A 24,376-nucleotide genomic window follows, 5' to 3' on the forward strand; every position below is an offset into this window, starting at 1 on the left:
TGTGTGTGTGTGAGTGCGTCTATGTGGTATGGATTGACATTTGACCTGCGCTGTACCTGGGCTCCGGGGACATTTCGACTTTTTGCTGTGTATTCATGTGTCCCCCTAAAACATGACTTGTAAATGCATTTTTAAGTGTCTAAATAATAATTTTTTCTACTTCTTATGAGGTCATTATTTATCTTTTGACCTGTATTTGCTTAAACTGTAGTGTAAATTCATTTATTAAACTATAATTAAAAGATTTTCTGATTTTCTTAAAAGTCCACCTATACCCCTCACCTGATTTTTGTGTATTCCAGTGTATTGCACAGCGACGTTTCGAGTTAGAGTGGATGTGTGTAGGTACTGCAATTTAATACACATTTTCAATACACACGGCCGGAAGTCATTGTGATTGGTAGGCTATATATATAGGCGGTACCTACAGGAAACGGCGCCACAACTTTCGCGCGCGTGCCCTTTAACAAGTGTATGTCGACGGCAATACGAAGACGGATTAAAAACACAAAGGTAAGCCTTTTTTAATGTAAAATGCACCATGACTTTAATACTATATGAAATTATAGGTGCACAGGCCTATATTAAACTGGTTTAATTTATGCTTTATGGACTGTTAGTGAGTCTGTTAGTAAAACGGCCCCAGCGTTTGTCATTGAGTAAATAAAATAGGGCTGACGACTAACCGCGTCAACGCGATAAAGCGGGCTAACCCGTGTTAGGATTTACTCGGTGTTAAAGCATTATTGTGGCTTAAACGTGTTAATGCCGACATCGCGACTAACGCGATTAACAATTAAACCAGCGCAGTCTGAGTCAAAATCCCTGATGTCGCTGTTAGCTAATTTCGGGCAGTTTGTCCAATGTCTGTCCATTCTGCTGACAGCCCTAAAATAAAAGCAAGGGTATAAGTGTATTTAGTCGTGTATTTATTTATATGCCTGAAGAAAAAACTTCTTACAGTTTTGATGCCTAAGCTTTCTCAGTACTTGTATCACTCTCTGCAGTCGCCATTACAGAAATGTCACATGTCGCCATTTTGAGTACTAGGCCTTTAACATTTTAAAAGAAGGCATAAATTAGCACTATGAATAAGTCAGCTGTGTTTATGCTGTAAACTACACTACTGCTAGTTCTGCTACTACTGATGATGATGACAATGATGACGATAATCGTAATACTTTATATGCTTTGGTAATACAGCCAATCAAAACGTACAGGAGAACATGCGAAGGAGACGCATTCCTCCACGGGAGGATGCAGTCTGTCATGTTTCTGCTGGAAGGGACAAACTGGGACTTGATATCCACTACATAAATGCCTTCAAAGGTAAGTTGGTCTTTAGTTTGGATTAGATTTGGAGTTTGTCACTTTGTCTTTTGTCACTCACTTGGTATGCCTCTGCAATTCAGGTCGGGGCATTTTCACGACTGTTCCATTCCAAAAAGGAGACTTTCTTTTGGAATACAGAGGTAAACTCATAACAAAAGAAGAATGTGAGCGGAGACACAGAGTTTATCATGACAGCCTGAAGGTGTTCATGTTTGAATTCAAGTTTGATGGAAAACTCTGGTGGTGCGTATTATATCAGTGTAGTTTGATTAAGATTAAATTACACATTGCTTTTGATTTATGAAAAAAAAGCTTCCTAACTAGTTAAGCTAATACTTTTTTGCCTAACCCCACAGTGTGGATGCATCTCAAGAAGATGGGTCATTAGGCAGACTTGTCAACGACAACCACATCAGTCCAAGTGCTAAGATGAAAATATTAAATATCAATGGAAAGCCCCATCTATGCTTATTTGCAAGCAGAGACATAAGTCCAGGTGAAGAAATAGACTATAATTATGGTGACTCGGATTGGCTCTGGAGATGCAAGGTATTTCTACAATTGTACTTTTTGGAACTGATAAATTGCATACCCTAAGCCATTTTTACATTTGTACCTACTCAAATTGGCTTAACGTGACTTAGGGCATCTAGTTTTTCACTGAAATTGAGTATCACCTACTGTGCCTGGGGTAACTATAGCAATGCAGCCGAGCATCCAGTGATATAAATGCCACAGCAAGCATGGACGTCAAGGTGACAAAATGCCTGCTGCTCAGTCTATACTTTAGTGTTCAATTCAGGGATCACGCTGTTAATTTTGGTCGCTATTTCAAACATTTCAGAGTTTCAAAAATGATGGCTTGGATTTTCACGAAGGAGGCGCACTCATAACTTATCGAGTGACACCATTGACCAGCCACCTGGTGGCATTCAGTCTATGTCAAATTTTCTGATCACTTTGGATCACTTGGAACCTTGGTGCAGTAGTTACTGAAAAACTACATGGTACTATAACCTACTGGAAAAACAGGGGTAGGTACTAATGGAAAACAGGCAATTGTGATGGCTGCCACATCAAAGCCCTCTAAAAGCACTAAAAAAATATCAGCAGGTATGCAGAAATAAAAAATGGCTTTCGGTTTCTAAATTTTAACAGTGATTGATGTTTAATGTGATTCTACACAGCAAAATCTCCAGTGTTAAATTAACACTGGAGAGTGTCTATAAGGGTCCACACCTCTGAGTGTTAAATACAACACTGTTGAGTGTTAAATTAACACTTTTGACAGTGTTATATGTTTAAAAGTAACCTAGTCAGTTTTGAAGATTAACAATGGCTAACACTGAGCAGTGCTGATTTTCTAACACTGGAAAATAACTCAAAATGTTAGAAATATTCCAGTGTTAGAAAATCAGCACTGCTCAGTGTTAGTCTTTGTTAATCTTCAAAACTGACTAGGTTACTTTTAAACATATAACACTGTCAAAAGTGTTAATTCAACACTCAACAGTGTTGTGTGGACCCATATAGACACTCTCTAGTGTTAATTTAACACTGGAGATTTTGCTGTGTAGCCTCTTTAGTTAGATTCATTTTAAATTTTGTCCCTCGAAGATAAATGGGCCCTAGTGACAGTTCGTTGCTGCTACAGGTGATTGTTTTACTCCTTTAGCAATGGCTTAAAAAATAAAGAAATCACACTGACTATTTGTCTCTTAATCATAGGGCCTTAAATTCTCTATACATGACAGTGAATATTTTAAAGACAATAGCTTGAAACTTATCTTTCTCATACAGTTTATTTAATGTTTCAAAAGCCTCTTCAAAAATGCACTGTATATTCATTTTCTATCTGTTACACACGAAGACGGAGACCAGCCAGATTCAGAAGACTGTGAGCTGCCTAAAGCCGCAACCAAACAGCTTTCCAAACAATGATCTGGACCTGAAACATCCAGAGCCTGAAAGGGTAAATATAATCCAGTGTACCACTTAATGAACTAATAATTTAATCTATCATCATTCTTTATGGATGCTGTGTGTGTGTGTGTTTGGCAGTCACCTGGGTGTGATGTGATTTACATGGACCGTGGCTTGTAGGTCCTTTTCATTGTTTCAAAGTGCAAGTCTGGATAACATCTGAGTGTGTGTGTGTGTGTGTGTGTGTGTGTGTGTGTTAACCACCCAAATGTGACTTAGGAGGACCACACTGTTATTGGGGGACTCCGTCAAAGTTTGCTTCATGGTGACATCACTCTGGTTTTAGGAGGGGTCTTCTCGTATGTCTTGACAGTTTGACCTACAGCATGCAGAACTGACTGCATGTGCTTTGTTTCTATGTTGAAATTTTTTGAAACTCAGGCTTGAACATTAAGACAGACAGTACTATACAACTTCTTAACTTGTTTTAGGCACTTTTTACTGCTTTAGTGCATGGGCTCTCTCTGGCTGTGTACTCTGGCTTCTTCCCACAGTCCAAAGATGTAGCTTATGGGGTTAGGTTAACTGGTGATTCAAAACTGCCCTTTGGTGTGAATGCAAATGCTTGTCCTTCCATGTTAGACTGGTGATCTGTCCAGGTTGTACTGCCCTATGGTAGCTGGTATAGGCCCCAAAACTGCTACCCCACAATCCTGATAAGGATAAGTGGAAGAGGATGGATGATTGCAAAGGAATCAGTTGTTAATTATTGTAGCCAGTATTTTTTTTCAGAAGAAAACATTTCTTGAGTGGAAAGGCCCCCCCCACACACACACACACACACACACATGCAAATTAAAAACAGAAGCACAGGCCTGCCCAGTACAGTTGCAAGAAGAGCACTTGGTCTAATCTTTGTGCCATCTTTTCTTTGTTGCAGGATCTTGATGAAGAAATGCCTCAGCAAGGCTCAGAAGCCATGCATTCTTCTTCAGTGCAAGATTATGAAGAGGTAACATTGACCTAGGACAGATTTTAATGAATGTTTCTCATGCACGATGTGTACCTTACGCTATTTGCCGATAGTGAAATGGTCTATTCATCCTCTTGAGTGATGCATTTTTAGTAACTGTCAGATTACTGTTCTTTTGTCTTCATTCTCTATCTGTTACACACGAAGACTGAGACCAGCCAGATTCAGAAGACTGTGAGCTGCCTAAAGCCGCAACCAAACAGCTTTCCAAACAATGATCTGGACCTGAAACATCCAGAGCCTGAAAGGGTAAATATAATCCAGTGTACCACTTAATGAACTAATAATTTAATCTATCATCATTCTTTATGGATGCTGTGTGTGTGTGTGTGTGTGTTTGGCAGTCACCTGGGTGTGATGTGATTTACATGGACGAAGTTTATTAGTTGATATCTGCAACTGAATTGAAAACACACCTTTCCAACTGTCCAAAACAAATAAATGTTGCAATATTTTGCTAACAGTGTCACAATCATCGTCTGGTGTGCACAACAATATCATCTTTGGACAAGTGCATTCAGTGTGTGGGACCGGTTTCCTCCCTCAAGTGGCTTGGCTATAAGTGCAAAGGTGAGACATTTAGTGAATAGGTACAGTGTATAGTAAAAAGCATTAATAGAGTTCAACAAGTTAAGACTAGCTGAAATGAACACTGCTCCCTTTTTAATTAATGGGTGGTCACGTCTAATTAAAGAAATTCAGTATTACCTCATTGGTGCGGGACCTTGTAAAAATGGTATACTTGGGATTGTCCTCAATTCCCCATTCCATAACATAAACTGCTCAAAATAATAAAGGGAACACTTAAACAATGCGATGTTACTCCAAGTCAGTCACACTTCTGTGAAATCAAACTGTTCACTTAGGAAGTAACACTGACAACCAGTTTCACATGCTGTTTTGCAAATAGAGTAGACAACAAGTGGAAATTATAGTCAATTCACCATAATAAAGGACTGGTTCTGCAGGTGGTGACCACAGACCACTTCTCAGCACCTATGCTTTCTGGCTGATGTTATGGTCACTTTTGAATGCTGGCGGTGATTTCATTTTAGTGGTAGCATGAGACAGTCTACAACCCACACAAGGGGCTCAGGTAGTGCAGCTCATCTAGCGTAGCACATCAATGTGAGCTGTGGCAAGAAGGTTTGCTGTGTCTGTTAGTGTAGTGTCCAGAGCATGGAGGTGCTACCTGGATGTGGAGTAGGCCATAGGAGGGCAACAACCCAGCAGCAGGACCGCTACCTCCACCTTTGTGCAAGGAGGAACAAGAGGAGCCCTGCAAAATGACCTCAAACAGGCCACAAATGTGCATCTGTCTGCTCAAATGGTCAGAAACTGACTTCATGAGGGTGGCTTGAGGGTCCAGCATCCACAGGTGGGGATTGATCTTGCAGTCCAACACCATGCAGGATGTTTGGCATTTGCCAGAAAACACAAAGTTTGGCAACTTCAGCACGGGCACCCTATGCTCCTCACAGCTGAAAGGAGGTTCAAACTGAGCACGTGACAGTCTGGAGATGCCGTGGGGAACGTTCTGCTGCCTGCAACATCCTCCAGCATGATCATATTGGCAGTGGGTCAGTAATGGTGAGGGGTGGCATTTCTGTGCCTGCCAGAGAGCCTGACTGTCATTGGGTAACAAGATGAGGTCCTCGGACCCTTTGTGAGACCACATGCTGGTGCATTTGGCCCTGGGGTCCACCTAATGCGAGACGACACTGGGCCTCATGTGGCTGGAGTATGTCAGCAGTTCCTCCATGACAAAGGCATTGATGCTATGGACTGGCCCGCCTGTTCCCCAGACCTGAATCCAATTGAGCACATCTGGGACATCATGTCTCACTCCATCCACCACAAACTGTCCAGGGGTTGGCAGATGCTTTAGTCCAGGTCTTGGAGGAGATCCTTCAGGAGACCATCCGCCACCTCATCCCGAGCATGCCCAGGCATTGTAGGGAAGTCGTACAGGCATCTGGAGGCCACACACATTCAACTACACACTTTCATGCCACTCAACTACCTAAAGAACAAAGTATTTAATAAGAATAATTCCTTCATTCACATCTGGGATGTCCTTTTTTGGGGGGGGGGAGGGGGATTAGCAGTGTATGTGTAGTCATTAAAATATCCTTAATGTGAAGTTTTTTTTTTTTTTTTTTTTTCAGCATTTGACATTACTGCAATGCTTTGACAAAAAACTACTTCACTTAAATAGAACTGCAAAGCTAAATTAAGTCTATCAAAATGTGTTTCAGTTTGTTTAGGGGTCTGGCACAAATCTTGCCTTGCAAAATTGGCAAATCAGAATTGCCACCAGTCAACACAGGTGTGTATCCCATTCATATTTGGCTTGACTTTTTTTTCAGTTTATTTTTTACCTGTCTAAAGTATTGATCAATTAAAAAAACTTTTGTTCTTACATTCCAGAAAGAAGAAATTTCTGAATATTCAGGGGAGGATGGATTGCCACATTCAGTTCTGGATCAAATATCAAGCGATGATGATGGCAACCACAGCATATCAGAAGAATATGTGCCAGATTCAGAGTCATATGATGAAGATTCAGATGAAGACATCTCATTATTGCCAAGCACATCAAAAGGTCTGCTATGCCAAGATGACATCTCCAAAGCGCATGAACAATCAGATTCAACGAATTTAATCTACAACTTGACAAAGGACAAGCCACAAGATAAAAGTGAGCTTTGCGAAACTGAATCAGAAAAAATGACTTTAAGTAAAAGAAATTACTGCTATTTTTGTGGCAAACCACAAGCTAAAATTTCCCGCCACCTGAAAACGCACAAAACGGCTCCTGATGTTGTGCATGCATTTTCCCTGCCTAGAGACTCAAACGAGCGTAAAAGTCTGTTAGAGAAATTGAGAAATAAGGGAAATTTTAAGCATAATGCTGCAGTTTTGCATGGTGGAGTGGGACCACTGAAAGTGAAGAGAAGACCCAAGATTAAAGCAGTAGAGGGAAAGTTTGCTCATTGCTTTTATTGTCAAGGGATGTATGTTCGCAAGGATCTTTGGAGACATGTCCGCAGATGTCCTAACAAACCAAAAGATGACACGGATAAAGAACCTGGAAGAACCAAAGTACTCGGCCTGGCTTTAACTCTGGAGTTTCAGTGTTATCCGCAGGTGTCAAGTGGAGTCTGGAAGGTTCTTGCTGTTATGAAACAAGATGAGATTGCCTCAGCTGTGCGAAATGACTTTACTGTTATTCAGTTTGCCCAGTCCCTCTACAATAAACATGGACAAGACCCTACAAAGTATGATTATATACGACAGAAGCTTCGTGAAGCGGGACGTTTGTTGTTGTGTCTGCGCACAGAATTCTCAGTGCATAACATGGAAGAAGCTATTAAGCCTGCTAATTTCCAGAGAGTTGTGCAAGCAGTAAAGAAAGTTTCAGGTTTTGATGAAGAGACACTGTCATACAAAACTCCAAGCCTTGCGCTGAAACTGGGACATACACTGCATAAAATGTCTGACATTATCCATTGTCGTGCCCTCATGACAGAGGATGAAGCCCTAATCAAGTCCACTGATGCGTTCAAGAAGTTGTATGTCTCCAAATGGTCTGAGATGGTGTCTCACCGTGCCTTGAACACATTGAGTGAGGCAAAGTTTAACAAGCCATCAACATTGCCCTTTACAGAAGATGTTCAGATTCTCCATCACTACCTTCAAAAATCTGCAGAAAGTGCCTTTTGCAGCTTGGAGAACGAAGCCACAGCTCAGAATTATGCCCAACTTGCACAAGTTACACTCTCACAAATCATTGTGTTCAACCGAAGACGTTCTGGAGAGGTTTCAAAGATGCGCCTCAAAAGTTTTCTTGAAAGAGACAAAACAGCACTCCACACAGATGTTGCCATGGGGCTCTCAGAAATGGAACAGAGACTCTGTAACTATTTCTGTAGAATAGAAATAATGGGAAAAAGGGACAGAAATGTTCCAGTTCTGCTAACACCAAGCATGCTGGATGCTCTGTCACTACTGGTTAGTAGGAGGCCTGACTGTGGTATTTGTGCCACTAATATCTACCTCTTTGCAAGACCCCGATCAATGAGTCATTACAGAGGAATGGACTCCTTGCGTGTTCATGCACACCAGTGTGGAGCAAAGCAGCCTGAGTATCTAAGATCGACACAGCTCAGAAAACATGTTGCCACACTCTCACAAGTCCTTAATTTGAAAAACAACGAACTTGATCAGGTTGCAGATTTCCTGGGTCATGATATCCGCGTTCACCGCGAATTCTACAGATTACCAGTTCCCACAACACAGCTGGCCAAGATTTCCAAACTGCTTTTAACACTGGAAAAAGGACAACTTTCCCAGATCCAGGGGAAATCACTGGATGAGATCAAAATAGAAGGTTTGTATTGAAAGGAGCAAATATTAGGGCAGTAGTTGAATATTATGCTTTATCAACAGAATTAAAACCTAAAAGCACAGACCATTCTGTTAAATGTCCATGATTTAAGGTTCTTGAAGTCTATTGTTTCATCACTTTGCAACATTTGGCAAACTGCAGAGTGGTGGCCTTAAATAGTAAAACTATGTACTATAATTTCCAGTATTTGTTCTGTATTTTGTCATATCTCGTTGTTAATGTGAGGTTTTTGGGGGGTTTGTGTTTGGTTTTTTGGGGGGTTTTTCCCACAATTTCTCAGATGAAATTGCATTAAGTGATGCTGAAACAAAGGACAGTGAGAGTGAATCAGATGATGATGACACAGCACTCACAATGTTGGCATGTGGCACCAGTGAGCCTGTACATGCAGTAGCTGATTCCACAAACACAGCGCAGCTCCAAGACACTGTAGATTGTGGTAAGTTACCACTAGCTTGGTTTCTGTGGATAAAATGTTTGTTACAAATATTAAAACTTAATCAAATTGTGTAATCAGCAGATGAAGGACCACTCACAATGCCTGCAGCAAGTGAGACTGCTGCTCCCTCTGAAGGTAAGGGGTGCAGTTGGTTCTCTAAGCTTATTATTGTTTCATCACTTTGCAACATATGGCAAACTGCAGAGTGGTGGCAAAAAGTCACTTGGATGAGTGACAAAATGTTTCTCCCACTGAAAACGCTACGTCCAGATTAACAGAATCAACGTTTTGGGATTTACTTACCTGGATGATTGAGCATGCATCAAGAGATTTTTATTCAACTTTTTATTCAGTCTTTTATTCACAGCGGAACACTAAATGTCTCATTTTAGAAATTTGATAAATTTTCAAAGAGAATTTTAGCTCGTTTTGATATTGATGGTAGCAACACATTTCAGAAGTTGGTACAGGGTAGCATCCATTCTTTTAACCACCAAATGTTTTTTGTTTTTTTTGTTTGGTTTTTTGTTTGTTTTAACTACTACTACTTTATATATCTTCCAGAGAAAAATGCTGCTCAATCCCACAATTCCCGAAGAGCTCCCAAAAACATGTGGTCCAAGGCTGAGGTTGCTGCAGTGATGAGGCATTTTAAAGACCACATAAACGAAGGGAAACTAGCCACCAAAAATGAATGCAGTCATTGCAAATTGGTAGAAGATCCGGTGTTGGCAGGAAGAACAGTTCAAAACATACGAGATTTTGTAAGAAACAGAGGATTAACTGCAAAAAGGCAGAAAAAAATGAACTAAAATAACTGTTTAGCCAGATGTGGTTTTACATCTTGGTCAGATTGCCAATTGTTGTTAACACTGATGTTCTGTTTAAAGAAAAAAAAAGTTCTTGTTAATTACAGAAGTAGTTTGTATTTCATAATTTTTACATTTAATTTATTTAGGGTTTTTTTTTTTTGACAGGTTATATTTAAAATAAAAAATTATAAATGCATATTTTCTCCCCTTAATATTTACCTTTAGACTATTAAAATTCATTTTAAATGTTTTTAATTTTTCTGTTTTCTATATTTTTATATTTCTGTGGGAAGCGTGGGCATTTTTGTCCATAGATTTCTTTTTTTATTTATGGTTAAAATTAATGTTCAGATCCAAGAACACTAATAAAATGATGTTCCAGTAATCCTGTGTCCTGTCAGATGTGTATTCATGGTAATGATGAGCTATTTAAATATTACATCATTGTCCCTTTAAAGACCCAATATTGTTTTTTTTGGACCTCATAAAACACATTGTTGTCAAGTGGACAATGTCTCCAGAAAACACAATAGTCTGGTTGATGTGTATCAGTGTATCTAGACTTCTATAGGGAGTGTATGAGGTCTGAAGTGACCCAAATTTTTTTCAGATTTTTTCGAACACTTTAACCTCGCTCCCTTGGCTCTAAGTCCTTTGAAAATGGTAGTCCACTTAAACCACCACCGGGCGGATTGACGTAGTATAGTCCCTCCATACCACATAGACCCGTGTGTGTGTGTGTGTCAGAACGTGAACCTGTGAAGCCCCCCCAAAGCTGGTGCCAGGAGTCTAGCAGTCCATCTAAACAAAAGGCTCTTATACTTAACCAGATATAGAGTAGGTGTCCTCCTATACCATAAATCAGTAAGAGCAGATATAACCTCTCCTCTGACCTTAAGTTCTGTATGCATGCCAAAGTGCTCTGGGAGGCACACAGTCTCCAGAGACTACTAAGGATCAAACCTCTACCAACATGACATTGATTATAAAACTCTAACCATATATGAGTAAATATTTCTAAGTATAAATGACAATCAACAATACAAATCTAACAACATGGCTCACACACCCATTCACACAAGCACTTTGTCTCTTAAGTCTGAACAGTACTTATCTCGGCGTGAAGTATCTTGCTCGCGGATACTTTATAGACAGGAGCAGCCAGGGATCAAAACACCAACTTTCAGTTAGTAGATGATCTGCTCTACCTCCTTAACCACCACCCATCCCCCTCTTTCTCCCATATGTTTTGACTTACATTTAAGTTGTTTTCAGTTTTGCAAGTGGTTGCTGATTCACATCCTCGTGCTGGTGCCTCATGCCAAAAACCTTTATACGTTTGTATTTTTTCCAACATATTTTTACTTGCACAGTAAGAATACAGTCTTACTGTGCATGTATTTATTGGCAACATGATTTTATAAAATCACATCCAAAAATATTCCTCTCAGTCCTAAATTTGAGACCAGTCTGTAATGGATACTTCAGCTGTTTTCTCTCAAACTCAACCTGGCAAGAATTTAGAAGTTAAAAAGGAAATGAAAAAACGAAAGAACAAAAAACACTAAATGCCACAAGGCATGTGAGCTATCCTGGCATGAAGGTGTAACTTGAAATGTTTACCTTTTTTTTAGTGAACTTGCCTGCAGGCTGTTGAGTCTGTATAACACAATGTCTCTCTGTTTCAAGAGCAAAAGGGAAAGTGATATACTGAGCTCTGACATGGACTCAAAGTGCCTGCTGCACTTGTTCTTTCTTTTAAATATTGGGTTTTTTTTTTAATATTTAAATATCTGCATGTTCCCCTAAGTATAAAGTTGCAAAAGTTCTGCGTAACCTCAGAAAAATACTGTTATTGGCAACACCCAAAGGTGTTAGCTAAACTGCAACATCACTCTGTTGTATGAATCTAATTTATTGAACAACACCTGGAAGACCAGCATCCATCAACTGGATTAGCATAATAACAATGAAGATGACTTGGATGTGGAGCAAACACACGGTGGAGGAAACTGATTACTCACTTCTCAGGTCAAAGGCACTGAGGGCAATTAAAAAAAGAAATGGTTTAAGGTCCTTCTATGTCGCCTTCGCTTTTTAGACCTGTGAGCTTCATCTATCTTTTAAACTTTCTGCTTGAAGAATGTTGTAATTTGTGTTTATACTGGCCTTCACTTTCTTGCTCATCAAAAACTGGATGTAATAGCACTCAAGACAACTATGAAGATAATTGCTAAACGTAAAATTGTAAGCGACAAATCATTAACAGGAGCTGATATGATTGTTGCTTAGCTGTTTGTAGAGTTTTCTTTTGATGCCCCTGTGTTGGTGTTGTTTCTGCATCAACATAATAATGTTGGTCTAAATGTGAAATTGAGCTTTAAGCTTATTGTTTTAGGATCCATCCAGAGTCCGTAGGTCAGTTCCAAATGGAGTGAATAGAGTGTTTTTTTTCCGGCCATTTTAACAATCCTGTCTGGGTGTTTTAGCAAATGACTGTTCGGTTCAGAGACTGTATGATATTACGAAAAAGTGGAGATAAAAATTCTGATATTCTGTGTCACAGTGTCTGCTTAATTATTTCGACGGGGTGAAGACAGATTTTCTGACATGAAGAAGAAATGCATGTGCACAGAAGGTAATGAATCTGTGTTGGAAAGTTATTTTCTGTTGAAGGTAATTAAAAATTGAGACGGTGTCACTGCAAAGGGCTGTGCTCTGTTCAACAAATGGAAAGTGTACTACAGATAGCAAAACTCAATACTAGGTAAATGATACAAAGGCTTACTGGAGATATAGACAGTTTCAATCTTTGGTAAAGCAGGGGCTGTCTGCAGAGGAGGAGAACGTGATGACCATTATACATGTATTCTGTTCTGAAAAGGCTGTCAAAGGAGGCTAACTCATGATCTCTGTGGTTATAGTAGAGATTGATTGGGAAAGTGAAGAACACAGTGTGACAGGATACAGGGGTTAAGATGAAAGCTTGATCTGAAGCATCTAATGACCTATCTACTGTGTATTCCAGAACAGGTAGGATCTAAGCATTTCTGTTCCCAGTAGGGGTAACAGAGCAATCAGATGAGCAACTGGAAACTATCCATGATCAATGAACCCCAGTTCTCCTAGAAGATCACACTGCAATTGCTGTGTTTCTGAACTTCTAGCTGATCGATCTTATAGATGTGTGCATTAGAGATCTAGGCAGCCAGGACAAAGATTATTTTCATTCGGAGATGCGACATTAAACTGAGGAGAAGATTAATGCAGATGTTGAACACATTTTTCGCATTTTTCGATTTCTTTGAAACGTAGAGTTAAGAATTTCAAAACTTCAAAACTTCCATCTTACCATGTCCTATGTTATGGCAACATCATGTTAAACAGAAACTTTTAGTGGTAGATGAACATCACCCAATGATCAGTGTACATTTAACGTCCATCCTACTCACTGATTAAGCCTAGTCAAAAACTAAAATACTCAATGACAATTTCCCACAAATAAAGCTTTTAGTCTTAGTGTTTAAATTTAGTATGGTACAAAGTTGTAAAAGATGTGCATGTATAAAAGAAGTAAATGGCAGGCTTCAATTGAGCTCAGTGGGTGAGCAGGCAGCCATATGTCAGATGGCTGGAATGCAGAGGCATGGTTCAAGTTCAAGTCTGACCAGCGTCCCTCTGACTTGCTGTGTCTTTGCCCTTCTCTTTCTCCCCACTTTTCTTTCCAGATCTATGTATCTGGCCAAGGATGTATTTGCATTCTAAGCATATCCAATTAAGATTGCCATCTCTAAACAAGCGGCCATAATTAAAGATCAGTCTGTGGCTACACATTTCCGGAGAGCTTAACATGTAATCACTAACCAGCACTTTGGTTGGCTTATTGAATTAATTGAAGCAATTCATGCTGAGGTATTTTCCACTTCCTCCTCAGGTTCCCTGGTTCCAACTCCACCCCCACCCCCCACCCCCACTGAGGCTCCTGCAGGTACATAAGCACCTGCCTCACCTTCAAAAACCTCAGTTTTACTGAAGCAGCTAAACTTTCCTATGTCGTAGGTTATCTATGACTTAAGGCCCTAGCTTAGGCAGACACCTTTTTCCAATGTACTCCAATCTCCACCTGCTCTTATGATTTGCTTATTGAGGAATTTAAGAAAACCTTTCACCGCCCTTTAATTGTGCCCAAGAGACCAATTTGTTTGTCGAACTGTTTCAAATCCACAAAGCCTACCTCCCCAGCTAGCTCTGAGTCTACAAACTCCTACATTCCTGGTCTCACATTAATTTTCCCAGGAATACAACAATACAGATATACAACAAGTTTTCAATAAAGGCAAACCACTCTCATTCCCAAGACACTGTTCATACGATTGACTATTGACCTTCTCCTAGGTGCTCCACTACCCACCAAAAAAATATTTAACTTCTCTTGTCCTAAGAGGGTGGACATGGAAAAATATATCAAAGACTCTTTCGCAGTTGGAATTATTTTCACTAAAATAGACCTCCATAATGTAATGCATTTCCCCTCATCCACATCCATGAGGGTAACGAATGGAAAACTGTGTTTAACATGCCTCCGGAAAACTTCGAATATCTAGTCATGCCCTTCACCGTAACCAATACATCTGCTTCGTTTCAGGCACTATGTTGTAAGAAACTTGTTAGCTTCTTCAGTCATGCTGACAGATTATATTTACTAGACATTCATTTCTGTATGACGTAGCAAAACTGAGACACACTATTGAAATTGTGATATTTTTTTTCTTATATTAAGATATTTCATTGATTAAATGTCCAGTTAATTTTCTGCACAGACAAAGAAAAGTCACAGAAAAGGGAGTTTTCTTGGTCCGGCCCACAAAAGATCAAATGTCTCTTTTCCACTTGTACCTATTTGGCTCAACTCTGCTCTACTCGGTTTCAATCATTTTCCATTACAATTCAGATACCACCTCAGTGTCGATGGGATCTTTATAGCAATGCATCTGAAAGTCTGTGACATCATTTGCATGTGACACAAAAATAACACAACAATGGAGTACGTCATGGCAATCGTGTACCCACTGCTCAGTCTAGGGCTTTTTGTCAGAATCCAGAACCATGGTGTTGGTTTGTGAGTAGTCATTTTCCCCATTGTCGGGTTTCAAACGTGTTGGTTGTGATTTTTGTGAATGAGTTGATTTCATGACTAACTCGATGAGTCACGAGAACCCTGGCCAAACAGGAGCTAAAAAATCTACTAAGTACCAGGTACTACTACTAAATGGAAAACTAGAGATGGCACGATACCACTTTTTAATGTCCGATACCGATTCCGATATCATAAATTTGGATATCTGCCGATACCGATATGAATCCGATATAGCGTATTTTGTAATCAATAAAACTTTTTTTTATAAACACACAGCAAATTCAAAAGTGTTAAATGTTTTGGTGTTAATAGTCTTCTTGCAAAAGTAGAGTTAATTTTACTCTAAGCAGAGTCACATTCTTTTAATGTAACTCTGAGGTGTAAAATGATAGTAGTTAAAATCGAGTGTTAAAAATGAGTGTTTCTCTGTCAAATCTGGAGGTGTTACAATGGAAACATTAACTCTTGACCTCTTAACTCTGAACTCCTACAGGGGCTATGACACTAATAGAGTAAATTCACAGACTCCGCCCCCAGCACCATAGGCTCCAATCGAAGCTGAAGTGAAGCCGTTTCAGAACATTTTGCTCTACATATTTGAGTTGTTTGCCATGCTTGGTAAGTCATTTTTTCAAAGATTGTTTCAATTATTATTATGAGCTTTTACTTCTGTGGCTCTTTGGAGTTGAGACAAAGCTGTGTGAAAGGCATTAGCCATGTTGCTCGGTGATAGCATAATATTCTGTTTTAGCTAGCTGAAAGGTATTGTTTGCAGGCAAATACCACAGCCTTGAAAAAAAGCTTGCATGTGAATTTTCAGTCACATTTTTGGTCAAATACACCTAAAACAATGTCTAGAATGTGAAATGTTGGTATAATGGTGCTACTTGAAGCCTGAAAATGATCGCCCATAAAAAAAAACAAAAAAAACGAGCAAACAGCAGTAGCTGACGTCCTGACTGGATTCTACGTTAGCATAGATCCCTCCAGAGTTTTGCGCACACGGTTTAGGTAAAAATGAAAAAGGTTGAGGTTTTACATTTAGTTCAGTATTACCTGTTGCCTGTGTCTTTGTCTTTTGGGAAAATACTTTACACAAGTAATGGCTCAAAGAGGATTCCTTTTTTATTTTTCTGTGCTGCAATTGTTTACTGGATTATTTGTGCCATTAATTAGTGTCAACTAATTTTTATTCAATCTCCGCACAGGATATGCTTGTGAAGATGGAATATGGGGGAGAGCAGAAGTGCGTTGAAGTTCCACAAAGGGATGAATGAAGGACATGCATATTGTATTGAAGAAATAAGTGATGAGAACGCTGTTATTTGCATTTACCATGTCAGACCTTTTGATAAACAAAATTCTAATGAAAGTGAGAACATGTACACTGTTACATCTTTCAGAAAATGTTTTAAAATTGTGGTGCACAGTTCAGAATAAATGTTTTTCAAAAACCATTGCATCTTTTTAGTAAATGTTTATTTCCAAAAGAAATTTCTAGAAGTTCAGAACAGTAAAATTCCCGCTTTTTAGAATGAATTAGAAGATAACTCTTACGTAGTTAAACTAAAATACTCTTTGAGAGTTAATATATAAACTCTTAACACAATGTGTTAAATTATCAATTCCAGACAGATTTGGTGTTTAACACTAAATCAGAGTTAACGTACCAACTCTCCAAAAAGAGTTAAATTAACACTCTCTGGTGTGGACCCATATAGACACTTTAATAGTGTTGAAATCAAATCCGACAGTGTTAATTTGGACATGCTGGATTTGCTGTGCATCTTGCTGCATTTTGTATAAGTTTATACTCAAGTTTTAAAAAACAAGAGACTGAAGCTATTCTGTTATACCTGTATGCAAAAAAGACACTCCACCCAAAACATTTTATAGTTCAGCAACACTGATCAATCTAATAAATTTAAACCTACACCATCCTCCCTATTCTGGTATTTTAAAGAGTACACAGCAAAGTCTCCAGTGTTAAATTAACACTAGAGAGTGTCTATATGGGTCCACACCTCTGAGTGTTAAATACAACACTGTTGAGTGTTAAATTAACACTTTTGGCAGTGTTATATGTTTAAAAGTAACCTAGTCAGTTTTGAAGATTAACAAAGACTAACACTGAGCAGTGCTGATTTTCTAACACTGGAATATTTCTAACATTTTGAGTTATTTTCCAGTGTTAAACAATCAGCACTGCTCAGTGTTAGTCTTTGTTAATCTTCAAAACTGACTAGGTTACTTTTAAACATATAACACTGTCCATCCATCCATCCATCTTCATCCGCTTTATCCAAGACCGGGTCGCGGGGGCAGCAGCCTAAGCAAAGAGGCCCAGACCTCCCTCTCCCCAGCCACCTCCTCCAGCTTATCCAAGGGAACACCGAAGCGTTCCCAGGCCAGCCGAGAGATATAATCTCTCCAGCGTGTCCTGGGTCTGCCCCGGGGCCTCCTCCCGGTGGGACATGCCTGGAACACCTCACCCAGGAGGCGCCCAGGGGGCATCCTTGTCAGATGCCCGAACCACCTCAGCTGGCTCCTTTCGATGTGGAGCAGCAGCTGCTCTACTCTGAGCCCCTCCCGGATGGCCGAACTTCTCACCCTATCTCTAAGGGAGAGGCCAGCCACCCTTCGGAGGAAGCTCATTTCTGCCGCTTGTATCCGCGATCTCGTTCTTTCGGTCACTACCCACAGCTCGTGGCCATAGGTGAGGGTAGGGACGTAGATCGACCGGTAAATTGAGAGCTTCGCTTTTACACTCTGCTCCCTCTTCACCACGATGGACCGGTGCAGCGTCCGCATTACTGCAGCTGCAGCCCCAATCCATCTGTCGATCTCCGGCTCCCTTCTCCCATCACTCGCGAACAAGACCCCGAGATACTTGAACTCCTCCACTGTCAAAAGTGTTAATTTAACACTCAACAGTGTTGTATTTAACACTCAGAGGTGTGGACCCATATAGACACTCTCTAGTGTTAATTTAACACTGGAGATTTTGCTGTGTACTCTATATCTGGTTAAGTATAAGAGCCTTTTGTTTAGATGGACTGCTAGACTCCTGGCACCAGCTTTGGGGGGTCTTCACAGGGGACGGGGCGATCGTGGCTCAAGAGTTGAGAGTTCGCCTTGTAATCGGAAGGTTGCCGGTTCGAGCCCCGGCTCGGACAGTCTCAGTCGTTGTGTCCTTGGGCACGACACTTCACCCATTGCCTACTGGTGGTGGTCAGAGGGCCCGGTGGCGCCAGTGTCCGGCAGCCTCGCCTCTGTCAGTGCGCCTCAGGGTGGCTGTGGCTACAATGTAGCTTGCCATCACCAGTGTATGAATGTGTGTGTGAATGGGTGGATGACTGGATATGTAAAGCGCTTTGGGGTCCTTAGGGACTAGTAAAGCGCTATATAAATACAGGCCATTTACCATTCACAGGTTCACGTTCTGACACACACACACACACAGATACTTGCACAGGCAAGGTACTCTTTGTTTGTATGTAGACGTCATATGTTAATGAACCTATGTATATTCATGTAACCTCAATAAAAGATCAGTGTTACGGGGGAGCGGATGAGGGCGAGTGGGGTCAAGCGAAGGAACGGCGCTTGTCGTGGTTCTCTCCCTCATATATGGTTAACACAAAGAACTTTGCCTACTTGGTGTTCAATGCTTTTGCTGTGTAGTTGAATTGTCTTGAACGTTCCAGCGAATAGGTTTAAGCTACAAACCTATCACATGTTATACTCAGTTAGAGTAGAAAAGCAGTATATAATAAGTGGTCCATATACCATTTAGTTATGGAAGTCATGTTGCCAGGAAACGGGACGTGAAATTGCTGTCAGAAGAGCATGAAAGTGCTCAGACAGCAGCTACCTACTTTTGTAAGATGATTGGCTACGTATCACTGAGTAGTTAAAGCAGAGCAGAACTTGCAAGACTTGAACACAACATACAGAAAAACACTGAATATGATACACTACCTTGATTATTAATTGTGCTGCTGCTGTTCATAACTGCAGAACTCAGAGTGCAAAGTTTAGATCAATTTTACAAGGGAAAAGTGCGGCATATACCATGTCTATTACCTATAGTTTCCTTCCTTTAGAAGGCATAAATGAAACTGGATTCACAGATTCATTTTGCTGGAGTATTTCAAAATATCTTAACTTCTTGCCTGGAGACATCAATAACACAACTATAATTGCATGATGTAGATCATTTGGATTTGTTATTCAATTTACCAGCTCACTTACTGCCAGATACATGAATAAAGATGTAAACAGACTTGTACATATACCTACAGTATTGTATTCTACCTTTGCATGTTAGCATGATGAAACATAGCTCAATCAGATCTAATGGGTTTATGCCAGCATTCATCAAGACTGAAGGAGGGCGATAGACAACATAGTTTAACAGCGGAGATAATTGCACATTTTCAGACTATCTCTCCAGGATACATCGATCTTGGTTTGACAAAAGGTCAATAAACACAGTGTTTTTGGTGGGTAATGCTGAATGTAAGTGGAACATGAGTACCCAACAGGGAAGCTTTTAATTCCAAGTTAAATGGCATTTTCAGTTCTGCTTGAATCCTAGATCCATCTAATACAATCCAACAGTCATTTATTTTTGAATCAATAACTACACTCCTGTGCATCCATCATGGGTTTTTTTAATGAACATCAAAAATGATCAATATGTCCCACTGCACATGTTGGCTGTTGCACAGTTGTATTGGGAGTTCTACTCACTTTTATGTGCCATATAATCAGTGTTGGGAAGGTTAGTTTTAAAATGTATTCCATTACAGATTACAGAATACATGCCCCAAAATGTATTCTGTACCGTATTCTGTTACGTTACTCAATGAGAGTATCGTATTCTGAATACTTTGGATTACTTAATATATTATCATGCTGTTTACAACTATGTGAATGTACTATTGCTGTGTGATTTATTACTGTTACTGAAGGTCCGCGGCTCCGAACCGTAGTAAAGGGACCTCTGACTAATACGGTGGGTTCTGTGTCAGGCTCGTAGCCAAAAAATAGCTTTACTTTGTTGTGTGGGTCAACTTTGCTTGTGAGAGACAAAGAGAGGCGTTGAAAGGCTGCTCCAACGGAACTTATTGTTTTTGGAGGAAAACACGAACACGGTGTACAGTCGAGTCTTAATAGCTTACTTACAACTGGGCTCGTCAGGCACTCTTCTTGGCTGCAGTGGTTATTATTATATTTACATGCTTCCAGATCCCGTTTTTGCTCGATGACAGCTCGTACCTTTCCTTTTTCTCCCTCCCTCGCTCACAGACACATAACGTGTATGGCAGTCCATTCTCCCTGCAGCACGGACTACACTGCCTATGATGCTACATTCTTTAGAGCTTCAAAACTGACTAGGTTACTTTTAAACATATAACACTGTCCATCCATTCATCCATCTTCATCCGAGACCGGGTCGCGGGTGCAGCAGCCTTAGCAAAGAGGCCCAGACCTCCCTCTCCCCAGCCACCTCCTCCAGCTTATCCAGGGGAACACCGAGGCGTTCCCAGGCCAGCCGTGTACTTACCTACCTAACTAATAGGGTTGCCAACTCCCAGCAAAAATATTAGGGAACCATGCAAATGTAAAACAAATGCACAGAAATCAATTATTTTTCTACACTAATTAAATAGATTCATCTTTCTTCAACAGAATTGCAGACTGCACAGATGGTACCTTCCCAAAGGAAAAAGGTACTATGGATTTCTATACATTTAATCAGATGACCACTTTTGTTGTAAGATTCAGATAATTATTTATTCAAAGTTTTTAAATGGCATAACAAAGAAAAATATTTCTTTGTGCCCCCCTCTCCCTGTTAATTGCCTACCTGGCCCCTGACAAAACTTTGCTAGACCCACCCCTGCACAGTTACCAGCTGTCAGCTACATAAAAAAGGATCCTGGTGTTATTTGTCTCTCAGAAACAGTTCATAACTTCCCTTCAACTCATTAATGTCACCTAAAAGGTAAACCTGTTTATCCATCACCTGCTCAGCTCTAGTAAGGACGTTTAGTAAGAACATCTCCTGGTTCCATCTTCATGTTTCCCTCTCACCACATATCCAAACGGATATCATGACCAGCAGCTTTTACAGCTATGCCTCCAGCAAACCTCAGCTGATACTAGAAAGTAATATTAAATACATTCTAACAACAGCTGATCATGCTTAAACGTGCTGCTGTTGTTTATCCGCTGGTCTCCTCTTTCTAGCGCAAAGTGAGCGATAAACAAACAAGAAAGACGGGACTTGCGACAGAAAAGCCAATCAGCTGATCATTGATCAGTTTCATGTTTGAAGTAATAACAGGAGAGGAAGGGGGAGAGAATGAGAGAAGTAGATGCAGCTGCGCAGCAAAGACAGAATAACGCCAGCTTTGTGTCTATTTTTTAATTCTAGCTGAAGTACAGGACAAATCGCTTCCTTTCCACCTCAATATGGAACTCCGATGGCCAGTCCAGCTGTGGCTCAATATATCAGTTGTTAAGCTTAACGTGGAAATACTATGCAAACATTCAGGGATGAACTTACACACTTGCTTTACTTCTCTGGGATAGTTTTTGCCGAGATGAAATGCCGCGGTTAGGAAGCATGCAGCGAGGCTCCAAATGCTCCAACAGACCGCCGACAGGTCTCGCAGACAACAGCCGCTCTATCACGTGACACATACTGCTCCGATGTGCCGAGCTGAGTTTCGCCAAGTAGCGCGTTTTGTGAGGTGATTCTGTGATACTTTGGATTGGATTACATTTTTTATTTCTCTCCGATATCCAATCCAGTAATTTAGATCAGTATCGGACCGATACCGATACATAATATTGGATCGGTCCATCTCTATGGAAAACCCTAAAAAGCTGAGCCAAGTTGAGCAGGTACTAGTGGAAAAGAGGCTAAATGGATTGTGTGTGGCCTGCGATGTAAATGGCCTGTATTTATATAGTGCTTTACTAGTCCCTAAGGACCCCAAAGCGCTTTACATATCCAGTCATCCACCCATTCACACACTGGTGATGGCAAACTACATTGTAGCCACAGCCACCCTGGGGCGCACTGACAGAGGCGAGGCTGCCGGACACTGGCGCCACCGAGCCCTCTGACCACCACCAGTAGGCAACGGGTGAAGTGTCTTGCCCAAGGACACAACGACCGAGACTGTCCAAGCCGGGGCTCGAACCGGCAACCTTCCGATTACAAGGCGAACTCCCAACTCTTGAGCCACGATCGCCCCATAATGTAAGATGAGTCTGACATTCCAGCTGTAGATATTGTGTCCAATTGTGGTCTTACAAGTTTGGAAAACTTTCTGTATGGCTTTGGGAGACCAAGGCAAGCTTCAGCTCATGATACCACCCTCAGTCCAACGGCCAGACAGAAACACTAAGTCAGGAGTTACAGGCAGCCCTGCTGTCACTTCACCCCTCTGAGGACCATTCATAGAAATACAAGTAAGCTCTGCGCGTTCATACCTCCACACTAATCTCTGTCACCAAAAGCTCTTTGTACTGGCTCAAACACTCTTCTCTTTGTCGTGTGTATTTCCTGCCTTTTCTGGACCTGGAGGGCTTTCTCCTGACATTCCCAGTGTTTACCTTTGCTCCATAGTAACAAAATCAATAAAGACTGTAAACATTTCTCTGAGTGTCTCTTGGTTCTGCATTTGGTTCCAGTTTGCCAACCAGACACACGGCACTCAAGATCAAAATTAGAATTTTTTTTTCTAAATATTAAAGTCACTACTTATTCCCGTTTAAAATGATTCAGTCAGAGGGATGCATTTTAATTTCTTAGAATCTGAAAATATGAGAAGTAGTTGTAGGAGGATAATTGTTAGAGTATCTAAGACATTACATGTCATGTAATTGAGAACACTCTAGTTTGAATTTCTTGCCAGTTCTCTCCTGAACGGGGCAAATCTTTTTCTTGGCATAAAGTATCTCACCACCTGGAAGAATTTGGACTGAAAATCCACTCTGCAGTGGCCAAACTAGGGTCAGCGCCAGTGCATAAGGACTGGACAGGCAACCAACTCTGACAGAGGGGCATTTGGCCCCCTTTACTTTGGTGTTTCATGAAAGAAATAAGCTATGACAGATGGGCGTACATTCATACTGTCATTTCAACTGACAAAAAAGTGTCAGCTAAACAGAGGTTATAAATGAAGACGCATAGTAGGAAACCCAGTAAATTTACATTTAAAACAGTATGACAAAGTAAACCTATAACCACCACCATAATCAACTGCATAGTAAATTCAAGCCTATTTTAAATTGTCTTAAACTGGTATGCATAAATACAACTAGTGTATTTACAGACAATTTCAAGAGTTGTTCTGGATAAATCAAGGTTTAAGAAAAAACCTTGTGGGAGGGCGAGAGCCAATCACAGCTGTCAGGGAGCAATAGGCAGGGTACACCAGGGGCAGGTCACGCATCTATCACAAGGCCAATAGGCAACCTTTCACACCTGCAGTCAATTTAGAATCACCAACTAATGTAACCCACGCATCTCTCTGGACTGTAAGTAGAAGTCAGATTGGCCAAAGAGAACTCACACAGACGCAGGGATTCAAACCCAGGACCTTCATGTTGGGTTTGAGTCACTTGGTTAGCCCAGTGAATGGATGGATGCCTCTTTTTAATTTTAGTATCATTTTACAATGTAAAAAGCAGGGAATTTGAAAGTTGATCTCTAATTTTTATCTGTACCATGTTTCCGAAGGCATAATTTATTCCTCCCGCTGCCTCAGCAGAGCAGCAAACATCAGGACAAGGACAGTTCCCACCCTGGCTTTTATGGCGTTATTTTTGTTTTTTTACGTGCGCTCAAATTTTTTTTTTTACGTGCGCTCAAAATAGTGGCACAAAAATAACGCCATACCTGTAGGTGGACACATCAACCTTGCTAACTTTAGCGTGTGTTTATGTCTTCTATAATGGCTTTACTGAAAGTGCGGTTAAAAGGCAGTTTCAGTATCATTAACGTGCCCTGTTCCCAGTTTACTCGAGATAAGTGGAATTTGATTGAATCTGTTTCCTTTTCTGCGCAACTTTAAGGTTTTATTTCTGTTTAAAAGAAGGAAACCCCAAACCTTGCATTCCCGTTTATTCCAGTGTGATTTCATATAAATGAGCAGGTTTGACGTCGACGCACGGGTATTAGAGAGCTGCCGGGCTGTGAGGTGGGGGTCTCCGAGAGTATAAGAGGTGTACACACAGCTAGAGCGCACAGATGCAGCTGCCCGCT

General features: G+C 40.6%; 2 protein-coding genes across 3 annotated transcripts; both read left to right on the forward strand.

Moving 5' to 3' along the window:
* Nucleotides 1–637: 637 nt before the first annotated feature.
* LOC308383982 (uncharacterized protein) lies at nucleotides 638–6,987 on the forward strand (the record flags this gene model as incomplete). Its single annotated transcript, XM_080862267.1, has 8 exons — nucleotides 638–1,329; nucleotides 1,413–1,575; nucleotides 1,689–1,881; nucleotides 4,436–4,537; nucleotides 4,753–4,858; nucleotides 6,547–6,617; nucleotides 6,719–6,893; nucleotides 6,971–6,987. The coding sequence occupies exons 1-8, from the start codon at nucleotides 1,227–1,229 to the stop codon at nucleotides 6,985–6,987; spliced, it is 930 nt and encodes a 309-aa protein (XP_080718393.1). The 5' UTR covers nucleotides 638–1,226.
* LOC308385221 (uncharacterized protein) lies at nucleotides 6,976–10,102 on the forward strand. 2 transcript variants are annotated; one of them, XM_080864028.1, is made up of 4 exons: nucleotides 6,976–8,681; nucleotides 8,980–9,138; nucleotides 9,217–9,273; nucleotides 9,703–10,102. In XM_080864028.1, exons 1-4 carry the CDS (start codon nucleotides 7,019–7,021, stop codon nucleotides 9,948–9,950), a joined length of 2,127 nt encoding a protein of 708 aa, XP_080720154.1. In that variant the 5' UTR covers nucleotides 6,976–7,018; the 3' UTR covers nucleotides 9,951–10,102. The 2 variants fall into 2 exon arrangements, with proteins under 2 accessions (XP_080720154.1, XP_080720155.1); XM_080864029.1 differs by having other exon boundaries at nucleotides 9,220–9,273.
* The last annotated feature ends 14,274 nt before the right edge of the window (nucleotides 10,103–24,376 follow it).

This window comes from Rhamphochromis sp. 'chilingali', assembly GCF_963969265.1.
Source record: "Rhamphochromis sp. 'chilingali' genome assembly, chromosome: 17".
In the NCBI taxonomy this organism is placed as follows: Eukaryota; Metazoa; Chordata; class Actinopteri; order Cichliformes; family Cichlidae; genus Rhamphochromis; species Rhamphochromis sp. 'chilingali'.